The sequence below is a fragment of the Pogona vitticeps genome, chromosome 1 (genome assembly GCF_051106095.1).
Source record: "Pogona vitticeps strain Pit_001003342236 chromosome 1, PviZW2.1, whole genome shotgun sequence".
Taxonomy (NCBI): domain Eukaryota; kingdom Metazoa; phylum Chordata; class Lepidosauria; order Squamata; family Agamidae; genus Pogona; species Pogona vitticeps.
Genome location: NC_135783.1, coordinates 169,948,196 through 169,967,835, shown reverse-complemented (window position 1 = coordinate 169,967,835; position 19,640 = coordinate 169,948,196). Strand labels below are relative to the sequence as shown.

The following is a 19,640-nucleotide window of genomic DNA, read 5'->3' as shown; positions in this document are numbered from 1 at the left end:
TAAAAACTCACCTTAAAGCGAAAATCCTCCGTAGCGCCGCCATTTCCGCTGCCTCTTAAGTGAGGAAAAACAGCGGGCGGCCATTTTGTTTTCTCAGCAGCCATTTTGAAACCGCTGATCAGCTGTTAAAATAGGGTCGCTTTGCCATGATTGCTTCCCCGCAATCATCGCAAAGCGAAAAAAACCCATAGGGACCATCGCAAAGCAATCACTTTTGCGATCGCAAAAAGTTAGTCGCTAAGCAATTTCGTCGCTCAACGGAGCGATCACTAAGCGAGGCACCACTGTATTTAGTGTAATAAATCACACCACAGAAGTCCCATTGAATTAGTGGGTCGAGTTCTTGTCCAGCAGTTCTTTTGATTCAAATGCACCTATTTTAGCTGCAGCTTACTATGGTAAAGGAAGAAGCAACTAGAATAGCCCATTTGAATTAATGGAGCTTATGGAAGAATTGATTCACCAAATCCCCATGAATTCAGTGGACTTACTTTAGCTCTGACTTATTACTCTGACAGGATTTCAATCTCTGTACATCTAAAAACTAAAATACTGTGAGTGCCCCCCTCTATCGCGACATGAATGCTTGCAGGAAAAAGCTCTTTTATTGGAGCAACACAATGTGGTTCAGCAATAAAACTTAAAACTTACAGGGTGTTGAGGAGTTGTCCAACTAGGCAATGGAAACCCCACAAATGTCTTTTACCGAGAGGAGCAGAGCCCTGCCTCCACTACCAGTTATCGGACCCCATGCAGGTGGGCCAAACACAGAGGGCCGCAACTAGGGTTCTGGGTACAATATTCAACTGTCCTTGGTACAGCTTAAAATGGGCTCCTTCCCTTGGTCCCCTCCCAAGTCACCACTGAGAACAGTTGCTCCATAACCATGGCACTCTTCGTTGCCCGAGTAATGAGATGTACAGGAAGGAGGTATGGGAGGAGGACCAGTTGACTGACATCAGGTATGCTGTGGGGCTCCTTGGTCCCAATGCTTCCTCTGTCAGAAGCATACCTGACTCTGGTTCTCTAGTCTTCTCACTCTTATCACCTTGACTTTTTTCAGCATACCCAGGCTGCTTCCTCGGAAGGCCCCAAGCACTTCTGCCAGCACTGTGTCTGGGTGCTGGTGATGGATAGCTTCCCAGTTGACCATTGAGCGTTCTGATAATTCCAACACCTCTTAGGCCTCAAACACTTCCTAATCTACAGTGTCAGCCCAGCAACCCTCCTCCTCATCTACTTTGCTCTCCTCCTTAAATCCCCACCCTTCCATGGCTACACGTGTGACCTCCAAAGCGTCATCCATATCTCCACTGCCCACACCCCAGTCTACAGGTGAGCTGCAGGCCAGGAATCATGTCCTAACTCTTGGGGAGGTGGACAGCCCATTCTCGCCAGCAGGGGGTTTGGGGCTGGTCCCATGAACACATACAATAAATTACGATGTTAAAATAATATTAAATAAGATTTTTATTTTAAAACACGCAGTTTTAAACCATTCAGAATCAGCAGCAATAACAGCAAAAATAAATTTAACCTGCCCTTAAAATGTCCCTTTCAATGTCCTATAGATTAAAAAGTGCTATTCTAGCTCAGAATCAAACTAAAGGGGAATGTGTATTTCTTACAGTTAGCCCAATTAAACTGTTTTTCATCCCACTTATAGACAGTGCATTATACACAGATCCCTGACACCTCACATATCCATCCAGCTGTGAAAATCATACACGACTGTCATTGTTGTGGTCATAAGAGAAGACTTCTTAACTCCACACACTTGGTTCTGGTATATTCTAAGAACCTCCAAGGCTTCTTCTCCTTTGTAGAATTTCATGGAGTGTTAACAGGGCCTTGTTTTTCCACTCCGTTTTCTATTTTCTAACCTAAAATATCAATTAAGAAGAAAAGGCAGAATAGCCTTAAAGTCCCTTCTGACTGATGGTGAGATAAATTCTTGTCCGAAATGCTCTAAGCCACTGGTTCTTAACCTTGGGTTACTCAAGAGTTTTGGACTGCAACTCCCAGAAGCCTTCACCACCAACTGTGCTGGCTGGGGTTTCTGGGAGTTGCAGTTCAAAAACATCCGAGTAACAATGGTTCAGAACCACTGCTCTAAGCTACAATACATAGGACAGAAATAACTAGGTACATTCTTCCCTGCTTTGGTTATTGTTTATGTTTCTCTTCCTTTCTGTGTGTGTGAAAAAAAGAAATAGAGACAATCTTTTAAATTTACTTCTGTTATTTATACTGTTTGCTAATTTTTTATTGTCGTTGCTCATTAAAATGCTTTAAATAATAATGTATATTCTTCATTAGTTTTGTTACTTTAAAAAAAACTAAAAATTCCTTGCCAAAATGCCTTAAGTTATTTAAGTCATTAGAAAATCCTACTTATTATACCAATATGTAACTTCACTCCCACTTTATTTCTAAAATATAACTTTTCTCCCTCAAACACATTACGTGTAACTACATGACTTGTAATATATGTCTTCCAAATTCATTTATGTACAGATACAATCACAGATACTGATGTATACAAAACCTAAGAAATGATTCGCTCTCTCTTTACAGATACTATCGGTGCGATCGGAGTCTAGTTTGGAATGCTGGAGCCTTACATTACAGTGATGAAGTAGAGCTGATCAAAGGGCTCACCCGCATGCCCAGTGGGCGAGCTGACCTGAAGAATAGAGTCTCTAAAGTAGTTTCTATTGGGAAAGGCACTTACACAGACTGTGCCATCAAGAGAGGAATTGAAGAGCTGCTTGTTGGGTAAGTGGAAACCACACAGATTCCCAGATTTTCAGCAGAGAAGCTGACCACTCTGCTGGCCACTCTGCTGCAGCACCCTGTTCTCGCAGACTTATCAAATACAGTAAGTAAATGTTGTAAGATCATTGGAATTCTAGTTAGCATCCTTCAATAAATTATAATCTAGTTTTCATGGACTGAATTAGGAACACATTCTTATTCTTAATCTTCTGCTCATGTGCAGAAAATTTTGGAAATAAAAGGTCTTGGATGCTAGACTAGCTGGACTTCCAAGGGCCTGGATATATTTTTTGTTCAAAGGCCCAGTCTGAAAGGCCAGTCAGCCTAAGCCATTTTCTTCCTTTTTCTTTAAGAATGTAGAAGCTGCGGGCCATATCTTGGCTGGCTCAGTAAAAGAAACCAACAAAAAATTTATTTATTTATTTATTTATTTATTTATTTATTTATTTATTTATTTATTTATTTATTTATTTATTTATTTATTTATTTATTTATTTATTTCGATGCAGAGCATCAGTGATGATCTATTAGAGTCCCTTTTTTTCAATTCACTTCCTCTGCTCCCTCCAAGGAGCAGAGGAAGTGTTCAATTTGCTGATATTAAGCCACATTGTGATATCATAAATCTAAACTGGACGGTGCCTTGACAGTGGGGAATGCTTGCTTTTGATCCATTGCCAGCGATCATACATGCTGGAAACGAACAAAATCAGAGCAATCCTACCCACATCAAAAAAGTAGCAGCTTGTGACGGGCTCGAAAAAGGTGCAGGTAGGATTGTACCGCAGACAGTTTGGTTTACTCCTGCAGTTACATGTGATACACACACACACACACACACACACACACACACACAGAGTAGTGTTTCAGTTAAGGGCTCACCAGAGACCAATGTGAAATTACTGAAGGATCCTAGCTAAGGACTCCAGCCGAGAGCAATGTAAAGGCATGGACTCCCCATATAAGGCAGCAAACCCTCCCAGAGCCCCTGGTAGAGCATGTTTTCCTTCCAGACATCAAATTTGAACTATCATTCCTGTACGGAATGGATGCAAGTAGCATTGTTTCCCCCTTACAGTTTTTAGAGTGTTATTTCTATTTCACTCATGGCCAAACCTTAACAGACAAGTTCAGCTGAGATTCTGGGAGGTTTGTTGACACCATCCCCCTTGCATATAGCCCATATATATTTGAGTCTTAAGAAAGGAGAGGAAGTATCAATGGAGCATGCAATTCAACTGCATGGGTATCACTTCATATCTTTAGAAAGTGGGTGAATTCTACAGTTGCATAGCTGGAGATGATCACATGGGTCTTTCCCATTGAGTAAGTACAGTCTCTCCCAGAACAGTGCTAAGTGGGTATGAAACAAAGGATATTTGTAGGATGGTAAGTTGTATTCACATGAAACATCCCCATTCACAAAAGGTGACTTGTCCCTTGTCTCTCATGTGGCCTTTCACATTAGCCTTGTGCTACCATTCCATCTTTGTACAGTTTTTAGGGTACAGATTTGAAATCAGACCTCACACATACAGGCTGTTGTGTTCATGGACCTCTAAACTACGTAGATGACAGCAGAGCTAGCAAACACAACCCACTCACAAATGTACACATTCCTCTATAGACAGGAAAGGATACTGTAAAGACCAGAATAGAACCTTTTGCAAGTTTCTAATACAATTGCAACTATTGTGTGAAATATTCTGGAAAATGAGTTATTTACATATTCTGGTTTCCATTTACATATTCTTATTTCTGCAACAAACCCATCTAGTATCCAAAGGCAAGCTATACTCAGCTTCAGTTCCCATCTGCAATATGGTAATAATACTGACTTTATTTTAGAAGATTAGAATATGAAGCATTATATCAATGTGAATTGTTAATATTATTCAAGCCTTTCCCTGGCCTGTGCAGGAGAGGAGTGTTTATGCAACTGGAGGGAAAGTCCTGTTAGCAATCCCCTTTGGCCTCTGGGCTACTGGTACCATGGAAGGCTTTCCAGTTTGGTTAGGAGTCACTCATGCTAATTGCAGCCATTATGAGATGTCTCAGCAGGGAGAAATATTGTGAGACACAGTATTGGTTAATCTCACAAGAATTGGAAGGGTTCTGTTTGGCAAGACATTACAGTCTTGATCTACATGCTTGTAACTGAGGTCATCTGAGCAGGCAGTGTGATCCATGTTATCTAGGTCAAAATGTTCATTCTCTTCCCAGGGGCCAAAAAGGACTTTTTTCAGTGTCTTCCAGATTTGCCAAATGATGACGAAGTTCTGTATTTACCCAGTCAGGATGCTTTTCTTTTCACAGGACATCACATTAGTGGCTATTTACATTCATAACATTATGCTGAGCACAATCATCACACCTTGAATACTAAGTCTGCAAGTTGCCTTCATTTCACAGGGACTCTATTTCAGCCTTAACTAAGGTAGAAAAGAAGGGCATGAAGCACCTGAGGCATATAACGATAGCTGTGGTATATATGTGGCAATAATGGGAATGTATATAGATAATATATCTGATACATGATGCAATTGCTAGAGACGGGAAACACACTGAAACTGAACAGCTACATTGATAGGACAAAGCAGAAGGTTTCCCCACGGAAAGCTCCCATCTCTAATGTTTATAGCTTTTAAAGTATGTTGAGTCAAAAACAGATGGACAACACACTGTGACAACACAATGACTGCTTTTGCCTAATCTCCTGAGACTAAATATGAAAAACATTAAAATTAAACTAACAAAGGAGAATGATTACTTCTAACAGTAAGTAGCTGTTTAAGATATGAGTCAGGAATTCACAGGAATTAAAGAATCTTCACTAGACTAATTTTTGGGGAGCAAAAAACTGCTGCAAAAGAGAAGGCTAGTGCATGGAGCTGACTATCATGGAGGGAAAGTCACTGACAGGGCCTCAAGGCAACTTGGATCAAATTAACAAATAAAACAACTCCAGGAAGAATCATAGAAAAGTGAAGTTGGAAGGGGCCTACAAGGCCATCAATGCCCACTGCCTGCTCAATGCAGGAATACAGTCAAAGCATATCTGCTAGCTGATTATCCAAGCTGTTCTTGAGTGCCTCCAGTGCTGGAGTACTCACCAACTCCTGAGGTAACTGGTCCCATTGTCGTACAGCTCTAAGAGTTTGGAAGTTTTTCCTGATATTCAGCTGAAATCTGGCTTCCTTTAACTTGAGCCCATTGTTGCGTGTCCTGCACTCTGGGATGATCGAGAACGATCTTGCTCCTCCTCTGTATGACAGCCTTTCAAATATTTGAGAAGTGATATCATATCACCCCTCAGTCTTCTTTTCTCAAGGCTAAACATACCCAATTCTTTCAGCCTTTCCTCATAAGGCTTGGTTTCCAGCCCTCTTATCGTCCTTGTCACCCTCCTCTGAACTTCTTCAAATTCATTAGCATCCTTCTTGAAGTGTGGTGTCCAGAACTGGACACAATACTCAAGGTGAGGCCTAACCAGTGCTGAATAGAGGGGGACCAGCACCTTGTGGGATTTGGAAATTATACTTCTATTAAAGCAGCCTAAAATAGCATTTGCCCTTTTTTTTGTAACCACATCACACTGTTGGCTCAATGGGCTGCTACTATTAATTTTCTTCAAAAAGAGGTTAATGATCTGTTACAGAAACTTCCAGGTGTAGCAAATACTGCAAATACTGCCACTCAAGCCTTGGAGTTGGGGATTGAGCACCAACAGTCTATAAAAACAGTTTGTACCTGCCAATCTGAAGGCCTGAATTGAGTTCCTGGAAAACAAATTTGGGAAATGCCCCAAATTTGAGAGTGAGAGGATTCAGTTTTCCAGGATCTGGAACTGACTTGATTACTTCAACACCAACTGTTGTGTTCTGGACTATGTATTTTAAACATGGATTTTATTTCAATGCACAAAACTTTCTGTCCCTCAATAAGAACAAACAGAAAACCTGGTGACATAGTGGTCAGATTTGCAAGGCATCACAGGAAAGATCCCATCTTAGCAGCTTTTAAAGACAAAAATCCAATTGTGTTCCTGAATGCAAACATACAACTTTAACAAGATCTTTGTCCTTTAACTTTGCGAAGCTACAAAATATACTAGTCATTCACAAGCCTCTTACGTGAAAAAAGAATAATATACAGATGGAGACATCCAACAAAACTGATTGTTAATAACGATGGGAAAAGAACAGGTTTCAATTCATCCTGTGACACACAAGATTACCTATTCCCCCCAACCAGTAAATAAAGAAGTGAGACACAAGAGTTGGATTCAAACTTCAGACACAACTTTATTGACTATTCAAATCCCTGATCTGAAATAGGGTAGTGCAGTAAACCTAGGCATAGGATCGGGTGGACCATCCAGGCCCCTCTCAAGTCTGGACCAGGCATATCCCTTGCTATGGCCAGCCATGCCCTGGCAAGCTCAAATTGGGGAGACATTCTCAGGCCCACCTCACTCCTGATATTCATGAACTGAGGTTTGACACCTTCCGAGGCTACCTTAAGAGGCCATCTCCGCTTGTGTACCTGAACACATCAACAGTGCTGCTGTCTGGCCCCAGAACATGCTTAACCCAAACTAAAATGTTATATTGCAAACAGCATGTGAGGAAGGTGACGGGGGGGCAGCCTCCCTGTTGGTTTGTGATACCTTCTTCCCTCTGAGTCTTCCCTCCGAAACAGCTAGATCCCCTATAGAAATGGGAATGATGAGCCTGCAGTCAGAGTCAGCCCCCTGAACAGTTAGCCCAGAGACACAGAAGAGTCCAGGGAAGGAAACAGTGTGGCATTGTCTCTTAGCTCAGCCATTGTGTGGTGCCTATGGTATGACTTTAACAAGCCACACATGGCCTCACAGAACCTGTGCAAAAATTCTCTCAATAGTGCTACAACCTTATAAGCAAAGTTCAAGTGGCCAACCAGTTCCTGTGGTTCCCTAAGGTGCACAATCCAGCTGCCCAGGAAGCTATCTAGTCTGACCTGAAAGCCAGACAGCTCATCCTTGGGTACCCTATATGCTATCTATTTCAATGCCTAAGGAAGTAGCCTGGTCATGGGGCCTTCTGCCATTTCTGCTGCTAAGAGAAACCCATGGTCATCAGCCAACCTATAAAAGCCATCCAGAAATAACTGACAACGGCCTGAACCCACTGTACCTGAAAATAGAAACCATCCAAATAATGGACCCCATGCACAGATCCATCCATGATGCGCACTGCCCACTGTAGAAATGTACTAAACTTCTCAAAGGCAGCACAGGAGGCAGAGCAGCCTGTGAACAGATCCCTATCCATGTAATAACTTCTCTTAAAAGAGAAACCGAACAATTCAAAATTATCAAGATGGACTGGCAGAAGATGGAATGCTAACTTAATGTTGCATTTTGCCAGCTCACATCCCCCCACACAGGCATGTGCCATCCTAATGGCCACATCAAATGATTTATATCTAACAGCTGCCAATTCTCCAGAAATTGCATCATTCACCAACAAACTCCATCATTCACCAGCACCCCCCCCCTTAGAGTAACAGAGGTGATGAATAAACCAGAACTTCCCTGAGCCCTTCTTTGGGATGACTCCTAATGGAGATACCCATAAGAGGGGAACAGGTGGAGCCTCCCACAACCCTGCCCGTGGCCACTTCCTTAGCTATCTTCGTTCTAAGTATGTGTTCAATAAGATTAGGTGTTGTCATGTCATAATTTTACCTAATCAGAATTTTTCTGTCTCCATTCTCCTTTGAGCATTTTGCAAATAATGTTCTAACGAAGTTAATTAGTGTTGCAGGAGGTACAGTGGTGCCGAGCATAGCGACGATAATCCGTTCCGGATAAATCGTCGCTATCTGGAAACGTCGCTATATGGGACAAAAAACCCATAGGAACGCATTAAACCCTGTTTAATGCGTTCCTATGGGGACAAAACTCACCGTTATGCGAAGATTCCCCATAAGGCCACCATTTTTGCCACCTCGGTAAGCGAGGAATTGGCGTGAAAACGCTGCGGGTGGCCATTTTCTTCCTTCACCCGGTGGTCATTTTGGAACCGCTGATCAGCTGTTCTGCAAACATCGCAATGCGAAGATCGGTAAGCAAAACGCTTACCAATCATCGCAATGCAATGTTTTGCCTATTAAAACATCGCAATGCAATCACAAAAGCGATCGCAAAATCCGCATCGCTATGCAGATTCATCGTTAAACGGTGTGCTCGTTATGCGAGGCACCACTGTATATAAAAAGAGTGTTTCTATTGTCTCATCTACATTTCCCCAATTTTTACTCTCTCATTGCTATTATCCTTTGAATTCCAATCTGGAACTCTCTACATAAGCCGACCTCCTGCTCAATGCAAGAATACAAATCAAAGCAGATCTGCCAGGTGGTTGTCTAGATTTTTCCAATGTTGGAGCACTCACTACCTCTAGAAGTAATTGGTTCCATTGCCTATTTAATGCCCCTGAGATTGCTGCTGCTGTTGAAGAGTTTTGTCTATGTACTCTTCATCTTCTTGTACAGCTTTAAGCCTGGGTACTCATTCCTTCAATTTTTTCACTTTTTCTTCCCAAAGTGCTACTAGTTTGTACTTTTCTTTGAAGTTTAAATGTTTATTCTGGGCACCTCTTTGCCTTCTAAAAATGCAGCCACCAAATAAAATAGACTTCAGTTTTATAAACATAGAGTAGAAGGAAATGTCAATAACTCAGGATGCAACAACACAGTAATGGAACGGCAAATTAACTCACATTATCTTGCTGTGAAGTCGCACTGGAGCATTCATTTCTCTTCTGAGGTCACAGAAGCAGAGGAGGAAGAAAATCTTTCTAATTGCAGCTCCATTTGGAGCACCTGTAGGTGACACAATTCAAAAGAACTACCTTAAGGAGGCTTTCCATCCTCAGTGACTATTTCCTCATCTTGTTTTGCTAACTGGAATGTTGATCACATGAAGAAGAAGAAGAAGAAGAAGAAGAAGAAGAAGAAGAAGAAGAAGAAGAAGAAGAAGAAGAAGAAGAAGAAGAAGAAGAAGAAGAAGAAGAAGAAGAAGAAGAAGAAGAAGAAGAAGAAGAAGAAGAAGAAGAAGAAGCAGGAGAAGCTGATTAAAAAATATTGGGAGACATGCTTTGCTGAGAGGGATGAGTACTGGTGCTTTTGTGTGTGTGTGTCCGCGTGCTCTCTTGGTTCTCTCACAAGATGCAAGGGGAAGCTGTTTTGTGTATATGTGTGACCAATAGGGCTTTTCCTTCTACATTGGAGAAAGCTAAAGGATTTGACTTTTAAAAATCAAAAGGTGGGGAGGAAAAATTATGGACAGGAGGTGTGGACTTCTGTGCTGCTCCTGTTTTTCTATGAAAAGGTGCTCTAGTACTAAACATCAATACATTGTCCCAGTGCTAAATTCGTTGATTCAAAAAAACTAAAAAATTAAGAGACACTCTGAGAACAGATCTCAGAGGCGAGTGCTCCCACAGTCCCTAAACATCGCAACCCATACCATGCCTATGTTGCCAAATCACCATCTACCGGCACAGCCACTCCCATCATTTTGTGGAGCATAACAACTGCTCATGTTCAGCCTTTTGTTAGGGCTTCACTGATTAGATAAGATGATCAGCAAATGCAAAGGAGTACAGTTTTATGTAATTAATCATTAGAGGAGTATTACAGCCAAGTACATGAGGGCAAATATTTAGGATTTTATGTGTCAAGAATTGTATGTTTGCAGAGACAGTATGGACTGTTGCTCACTCACTCATTAAAATTTTTTTCCAGTGGGTCTCACCAGAAGGAAAATAAATTCCTGATAGTGGTGACAGATGGACATCCCTTGGAAGGCTACAAAGAGCCCTGCGGGGGACTAGAAGATGCTGCCAATGAAGCAAAACATCTGGGGATCAAAGTGTTCTCTGTTGCCATATCTCCAGACCATCTGGTATGAAGTACATACACATGGATGCTGTTAGAGTAACTGCTGTCAATAAACAGAGGGAATCAAAGCAGGAACAGGATATTACCTAGTGGATTTGACTGATCCTTTGGTTCTCAGTATCATATGACCTGGAAGGACTCTCTCTCTCTCTCTCTCTCTCCCTCTCCCCTTTATCACTTTATAACAGTTTACCCTAACTGACATATTTTCATTATTCTTTTTCCCCCAATCCTCTTCCATACCTCTTAATGGATTTCTTTATTTATATCTCCTTGCCATATCTCTTTCAAAGCTATTGTTTAATATTCATTCTCTACTAACATCTTATACAGTGGTGCCTCATATAGCGATTGCTTTGGATAACAATGAAATCGCTTTGCGATGAAGATTTTGCGATCGCTTTTGTGATCGCTTTCCGATTTTCCCTATGGGGGAATTTCGCTTTGCGATGATCGGTTCCCTGCTTGGGGAGCCGATCATGGCAAAGCAAGGCTTTTTAAACAGCTGATCGGCACCACACTACCCCCCCCCAAGAGCTCATGCATAAATAGGGGACAGCGGGAGGGGGAACGGGGGTGCTCCAGATTGGTGCCTCGGGAGGAGGGAGGGAAGGAGGGGTGAAGGGCCTGGACTCAATCCCCGCATGCACCCCTGGGGCGCCGAGCCAGAGAGTAGTCGCGGCAGGAAGCGCTGCAAAGATGGAGGCACCCGCTGGGGATCGGGATCAGGGCAGCAGTGGCTGGAGGGGGGTGGCGCACCAAGGAGACCGGGCGTCCGGGGTTGGCTGGCTGGCGGTGGGTAGTGCACCCCTTCTCGCCCCAGGCAGCTGCCTGCCTCCGAGCCCACCGCTCTATAACTTAGCCTCTATAACTAGATGTTATAGAGACTAAGAAATTGTAAAGTTATGTAATTCTTTCGTACTCACTATTTTTATCTTCTTAATATTAAAATGTAATTCTGCTTTTTCACTTTCTTATTTGAGCTTTATAAGTAGTCATTTTAATATTTGTTTGTTTGTTTGTTTGTTTGTTTGTTTGTTTGTTTATATCCCACCTATCTGGTAACATGACTCTAGGTGGCTAGATGGTGCCATCTGCATTTTTTAAATTATTGATGCTTTTTCCACCAATCCTGCTGTCCATATATGGTGTGCAAGTAGACTAAACGGATAGAGAGAAAAAATACACCCTTGTTTGACACCTTTATCAAATGGAAACTCTCATGTTTCTCTGTGTGTTGTCTTAAATTTGCCTCTAGTTCATCAGGACAGTCAAATATTATGGCACACCCATTTCTCATAGATTGATTCACACCTTTTCATCATCCTCAGAGTCAAAGGCTTTATTGTATTCTAAAGTAAAAACTAATTTCCTTCTAAAATATGTTGGTACACTCCAATAGCAAGCATACTCTTGTTAAATGATCTCTGGTGCTTCTTTTTCTGATTCCAGCTTAAATATTCGGTTTTTTATTTTGTGATTATGTGTTTGTCCCAGGAATCCAGGCTTAGTGTGATTGCCACAGACCACACATATCGTCGCAACTTCACAGCAACCGGACGTGATTTATCCCAACGTGATATGGACAATACAATCGACACCATCATCGATATGATTGTAAGTGCTTGTCTCCCCTCTTTATTTGTTGACTGCCTAATAATATTGTGCACAAGCTATTTGTTTCTTCTGCTTCATGTGGTTTCTTTATTTTTATATATTTCAGACAAAGAACGTGGAGCAAGCAGTAAGTTTTCTCAATGCACCAATTTCCACTGAGGAATAATTTTGAGTTTTGCTAGTTTCTCAAATGCTGCTGAAAAAAATGGGCAACTTCAGATGGTCCAGAGTCCAATTATCTGCCCTTGGAACCACCACAGGCTCTGTAAATATGCAAAATCTATTCCCCCCCCCCAAAAAACAAAATTAGAACAGGTAGCATCTTTTTTCTAATTGAAAGGATCATTAGAGCTGGAGGAGCATCACAAGGAACATGTTTAGGGGCTGTAAGCAGCCCATTCAGGTTTGGCAATCTCACTGAGAATGACAAAATAGTTATAGCCCACCAAGGGCTATAACCCTGCCACCTCCTGTTCCCACAGGCCTCTCATGCCACCTAGAGTAACCAACAGCATGCTAGCTTCCAAAGCAGAGTACAGCCTTTCACCACACAACAGGATACACTGTAGGGACCCACACTTTGAGTGTGGGGCTATATCCTGTACACTCCTTTCTAAGCAGATGTTGCCTTCAATACCTCAACTGACAAGTTGTGATAAAGTAAGGCACACATACTATTATTTATTCACATATTGCTGCAAAGGACGGGGGGAATGACACAAAATTTCTTACTGGGCATAATGACTGGAAGCTAACATCCTGTTAAATGGAGGCTGAAGTTATAGAAAACTCCAGCAAATGTAGGGAGAAATGCCAATGGTTGATAGCAAGGAAGGGACTTCTTTATATGTCCCAGAAATTACACTTGTAGGATAGCTGTTGCTAGGACATCTGCTATCCTACAAGTGAGGAAAGTAAGGAGTGCTACTTCTGCCTTCCATATCCAACATGGAGTACAAATAGGTCATTCAGGAAATGGAGACCGGTGATTTTTCACACAAAAGTTTACATAGCTTTTAATAGGGGAAAATTTGATTGACATTAAACAAAGTTATTCTAGTGGGGTTAGAAGTTATCAATTGTAAGTAGATCAAACAACTATTTTTCTTGGAAGTATCAAAAACAAAGTCTTTAAAGAATTCTTGGTATGCTGTAGGGGAACTGCTGGATGGCTCTATGGTTTAAGAATCTAGCTACAGAACCTGAGGTGGGGAGTTCGATTCCCCACTGTTCCTCCTTGACAGGGGCTGGACTCCATAATCCATAGGGTCCCTTCCAGCTCTACAATGATGATGATGATGAATAAAATGATGGTGGTGTTAATAGCTGCAGATAACTCTCCTAGCAAAATCTATGCATTCAATTTCTATGTTACTCATTACACAGTGGAAAATTAAGTATGCTTTACTGACAAATTGTTATGGGATGAAACTATGACCTCAGCGTAGACATTTCAGAAAACTGGACATGATCAGTGACTGAACTAGATGCAACCTGGAGAATAAACAGCCTTAGATATATTGGTTATAGTAAAACCGTATAAAATAATTCTTAAAGAGCTATTCTGAAATGTCAGGCTGAAATGTAATCAAATTACATAGCAATTGTTTTTGGCTAGTATTCCAGTTTATTGAACCCAGTGCTCAAAAAGATTGAAAACAATGGAGCCTTTGCTGCTTTATTGCATCAATGCATGTAGCACATTACTAGCCTCTCCTAGGATTGACTAAATTTGCAGTTAGGAAACATGTCAAATGCTAGTTCATTGCAGAATCATGAACAGTTTTATACTGGCAGGGTGGAGAATGTAACTTGTGTTGAACTTGGTGAGTCTTGGCCTTCTTCTAACAATATGCTTTCTTTTTGTCTGCTTCCAGTGCTGTTCATATGAATGCCAGGTGAGTATAAATGCATTGTCTTTCAAAGAATTGTTACACAAGTGCACTGTCTTTGTGTTTCTCTGTTGTAATCACAATCTGTTCATTGTTGTTTTCAGCCTCCCCGAGGCCCCCCAGGATCAATTGGGGATCCAGGATATGAGGTGTGTGTCTGCCATTTCTATAAGCCTTATGTTCTATAAGATCCTCAGATGGATCTTAGAAATAGTCCTAATCCTATGGGGATTGTATGCGCTAAGGGGAGATACTGAAATGTTAAGACAGCACTGAGTACAAGAAAGGAGATGGGACATTTGTGAGCCACTCCCACCCATACTTCTGAAGTATCTTCCATAAATGGGGAAATTAAATTTTGTGTCATTACTTTGAATTTGGGATGGGTTAGATGAAGGCAAATGAACTGACGTTTAATCTAGGGAAGACAATAGTACAGTTATCTGGGAATACACCCAATATGGGCAGGTATTCAATCAGTGCTGGATTAGTCTATGCTCTCTCAGGTGCACAGCTTCTTAAAAGATGCTGCTCAATCTGGTGCTACACCATGAGGCAGAGCTGGCATTGTTTGCTAGGAAGACATTTTCTCCAGTTCAGCATCACTGCCAGCTAAAACCTTTCTTAAGAAATCTTCATGAGTACAGTGATTCATATCTTTGTTAATATGTAGTTGAAGATATCCAAGACATTTGCTAGAGTATCAACCTCCAACAGTTTGCAAGGCATATGCAATGCCAATTTGCAACTGTTTCATCAGCTCCTGGTTTATTGTCCAGGTGCAGTTTAAAGTACTGACTATAACCTTTAAAGTCCTGAATAATCTGGGCACAGGATACACAATGATGTCTTTATGTGAAATCTTCTTTAAAGGACCAGTTTCATGTGTTCCCACTGTTCAAAGTACAAATGGTGACACAAAACAGGGCCAAATCTACAATGTCACAAAAACTGTAGAACCCCTTTTCTAGGGAAGGTTCCTTTGCTCCTTATTTATTGGACTTTAGATGCACAACCAAAGGGATTATTTTCTCAAAGCTTTTTTGTTGCCCTTAATAAAGTTCCTTCCTTTTCTTGGCTACCTATTCCCGTTGCCTTTTTTCATTTAGTAGAAATGCATGTTACAGTTATTTTAATTAACAAATAAATATAACAACATGTATCATTTCTCCAAAACTGCAGAATGCCAAGACCGTAGTATTGTAAAGCTGTCTGCCATCTTTCGACATGGTGTGGCAAGTCTGCATAGATCATGACAGCCTTGCAATTGGGGTGGCTTTTCTGCTCAAAAAAATTCATAAGGTTGAGCTCTCAGAATGAAACACTTGAGTTGTTCAGAAGAATTGGAATTAGAGAAAAGAACTGGGATATTCTGCTCTTTCGCCCAGTATTTACACAACAGTCAGTTTGCATCACTGTATTTTAGAAATCTAAATATAAAATGGAAACTGTGTCAAATGTTTACTGGTTCTTTGTTTCAGGGAGAAAGAGGGAAACCTGGCCTTCCAGGAGAAAAAGGAGAAGCTGGGGAGCCTGTAAGTAGAAAGTTGATATACTGGAAGTATTAAAACACAAATAAAGCCTCAACTAGTAAATGTATTGAATTATTATTGTGATAATTTCTCCAGGTGCTGTCAAATCATCTTTCTGTTGGAAAGAGCAGTTTAAAGCAGTTTCACCCCTTTACATAGCAAAACTCTCCACTCCATTTGAGCCTTTCCTGTTTCTATAAACCTTCACACACTCTCCTCTGTTGTTGTTGTTCCTGCCATCCACCTTCTACTTAAAGTTCAGTAATAGTGACTTGGGCCCTGATCACATGAAGAAAAGGTTCCCTACATATACCACTGTTAGATCATTGCGTAAATTTCCGGTCACATGACACATGACCATTATCGAATCATTTCCATGGCCAGCAGTGTATCTGAGGTTTATTTCCCCCTTGCTGGGAGGCTTGTATTATTTTATTCCCATGATGTATCAGAATACTCCTTACCAGCATTGCATGTGTGAATGTCAAACCAAATGGGGAAAATGGAGAAGGGAGAGAGGCCAGGAGCAAGGAACTGTCTCAAAGAAGCATGCCCAAAGAAGTGGGCTCAGCGCAGGGGCATTGCTGGTGGAGGGAGGGACGGATGGCGAGAGGCATGGGTTAGGAGTAAAATATTTTAAAATATTTTTAAAATATTTAAATTTTTACTTTTTAAAATAGTAAAGTAAAATATTTTTTACTTTAAAAAAAAGTAAGGGATTTCACTGGCCCTGGAGACAAGACAGAAGATAAATCTGTTCTACAGTGTAGCCAAATAGAAGAAACTGAATTGGCAATTTAAAAATACATTGGCACATTTGCCCCAGTATGTATACCACATGGCCGCAATTCAGTACAACAAAGATTTGAAAAATATTGTTAGAACAGAGAAAAATTTCCCTGGTGTGACTGCGGTCTAGGTTTTCTAAGCTGTCGAGCCCCATGGGTGGAAAACACTCATTACGGATGATCATCTGGTCCCAAATCTGATGTTTTTATGTCATGCCTTGTTTTGATTTTTTAAAATTTTGTTTGCATTATGAATTTTGTTTCTAACACAATTCTCATATTTGAACAATAGCCAAAATTCTGTTGTTTAGAATAGGAAATTACACCCATTGCAATTTCCATTGAAATTACACCCATTGAATCAATGAGGATTTAATAAGAAAATGCCTCTGTAAATTGCATTGATTCAAGTGAGCCTACTCTAGCTGCAACTTACTATGATAAAGTAAGTGATAGTTAAAGTAGGCCCATTTGAATGGAAGGAGTTTATGGAGCTGTGAATTCACTAAATCCCTATTGATTTAGGGACTGAGCCTGCTCTAGTGCAATTTACAATGCTAAGTAACAGGATTTTGGCCAGTGAATTCAACTATGTTGCATTTTAATATCTTTCATTTTGTTTGCTGCCCTGAGAGCTTTTGCTTTACAGTTATAATGAGGTCTTAACATATACAGTGGTGCCCCGCATAGCGACGTTAATCCATTCCAGGATTAACGTCGCTATCTGGATTCGTCGCTATGCGGGGGGGAACCCATAGGAACTCATTAAACTCCGTTTAATGCGTTCCTATTGGGGAAAAACTCACCGCTATGTGGGGAATCCTCCATCCGGCTGCCATTTTCGCCGCCGGTAAGTGAGGGCAGGGCGCGAAAATGCTGCAGGCAGCCATTTTGTTGACCCGGTGGCCATTTTGGAACCGCCGATCAGCTGTTTGTAAAACATCGCAATGCAAAGATTGGTAAGCGTTTCGCTTACCGATCATCGCAATGCGATGTTTTCCCTATCTAAAACATCGCAATGTGATCGCAAAAAACATGTCGCTATGCGGATTTGTTGTTAAGCAGTGCAATTGTTAAGCGAGGCACCACTGTAAATAAAACTGGCAGTAAACACCTGCTATGAAACATTAATCATTAACAGCTCTCCTATGCATGCCCATCATTCTTTTATCCAAACTGTTGCCACTATTTAGCAGAGGTTATTGGAGGTGAAAATTTGGTGTATAAAAACCAAACATTGGCTCTCATTCCTGTTCTTACTCCATTCATATGTTCAAATATTTTTATAGAACAACATAGTGTCACATCTCCTGGAAGAATCCAAGATTTTTCCATTGTAATAATACTGTAGTGCTTGGCATTTTTCGTAAATTTCAGTTGTCTCTCTTTGAATGTGATCCACTTTTTTTTTTGCATTTTTGCTTGTTTGGTAAAACAAACTATTAAAATTTCCATAAATCTATATTTATTTATTTATGATATACTTATGCTATATTTATTTACATTGTTTATTCTACATGACCACTAAAAGTATTGGATCATTGCCATTTGTTGTTTTCAGGTACATTGGCATAGAAGTTTATTTTTTCTCTGTTGGCAGTAAGGGTTCTGCCTTTTAGTAATGACAAACAAGGCAGTCTTGCATGGGTGTGTTCAAGGCAGAGAAATTATAATTTTTCCTCACCCTCTTCCAAAACAAACCTAGACACAGTTAGTGGAGGGAGTGATAAGTTTTTGCTGTACCTCCAAAAGTTGGGTAGTCACTTGGTTTGTGTTTAGTTCAAAAATCCAGGAATTTGTGCTTCCTTATCAGTGGATTATTCCCATTGTTTTATTCCCATGTGCAGTGGATAGGGATCGTTAAGAGACAAATGTCTGACTAAATAGATGTGTCCACGAAAGCTTACATTAAAATATAATGATTAGTCTTTAAGGTGCCACATGTTTTTGTTTTGTTTTGTTTGGAAGAAGCTACTTCTTCCAAAACTACAATCTCATATGGCATGTGTTTTTTCTAATGTGATTAAGCTTGCGTCTTCCCCAGTGTGCATGAGCACATGCATATGCACAAAGCATTTCTAGTGAGAAGATCTATAAGACATAATGTGGAATGAAAACCAAAGCATGGCCAAAAGGCCATGCTGGCAAGGTACAAAACTGCCTGGCTGACCAAGTGATTCTATGTTACCTATGCACTGTGTGAACAGAAATTTATAAAATGATCTAAATAATGGCAGAAACAACTGGGGTTCTTTTGGTACGTGTGACTGCACCCTTAGCCATGAGCAAATAAGTCCCCTTAACTCAACACATATATAAATCTCATTGGGTCAGTGGGTCTACTGCAATAAGATACTGGCCAGTGGGTGTACCCTCAGCATGACTATATCTTATCCAACCCAAATTATTTCTGGGTGATTTTCCAAATCTCTAGAAAACAGGCAAGTGTGGATGAAATATGGTCAAATGTTGGAAATTCATGAAAATTCATCTGTGTCTATTTTCAATATGGTTTCTGATTTCTGTTATTTTTGCTTTTGTTTTGTTTCCCAGGGAAAGCAAGGAGACCCAGGACCTGTTGGTTACCAAGGAATGAAGGCATGTGTGCATTCTTTTATTGTTTAGCAATTTACACCGAAGTAGCCGTGTAAAGTAAAATTACATTTGTAATTTTTTTCTTCTTGTTATCCTGTTTAGGGAGAAAAGGGTGCTCGAGGTGACAAGGTAAGTATGATAATCATAACAGTAAAACACTACAGAAATCAGGGGCAACTACCGTATGTTGATCCACGAGGGAAAAAAGATTCAAAAGGCATGTTCAGGCTGCCATCCAAAATGTTAGCAAGCTTTCAAGATTTCCAAACACACTGTCAGGCTGGATGAGCCAAGACAGAAACTGGGAAAGCAAAACATGGGGACACGGCTTGAGATTTAAAATTATAGAACCTATACATACAGAAATTATAGTCATAGAGTCTAATTGGAATGGGTCTCAGGGTAAACTAATCCAAGTTCTCCCATGCCCCTGGAGTAAATCAAAGTACTGTCAAATCCCTAATGGTAAATCCAAGCAGTGTAGTATCTCT

The 19,640-nt window shown here is 40.7% G+C and overlaps 1 protein-coding gene across 1 annotated transcript in view; it reads left to right on the top strand.

Annotated features, from left to right (window-relative positions):
- The window catches only part of COL6A1 (collagen type VI alpha 1 chain), a 70,003-nt gene that overhangs the window by 5,035 nt on the left and 45,328 nt on the right, over positions 1–19,640 (top strand). The window contains exons 3-11 of the mRNA XM_020815151.3: positions 2,578–2,778; positions 10,570–10,729; positions 12,223–12,342; positions 12,449–12,469; positions 14,220–14,240; positions 14,339–14,383; positions 15,716–15,769; positions 19,108–19,152; positions 19,252–19,278. Of these exons, the coding sequence (XP_020670810.1) occupies positions 2,578–2,778; positions 10,570–10,729; positions 12,223–12,342; positions 12,449–12,469; positions 14,220–14,240; positions 14,339–14,383; positions 15,716–15,769; positions 19,108–19,152; positions 19,252–19,278 (694 nt within the window). The remainder of the gene's footprint in view (positions 1–2,577; positions 2,779–10,569; positions 10,730–12,222; positions 12,343–12,448; positions 12,470–14,219; positions 14,241–14,338; positions 14,384–15,715; positions 15,770–19,107; positions 19,153–19,251; positions 19,279–19,640) is intronic.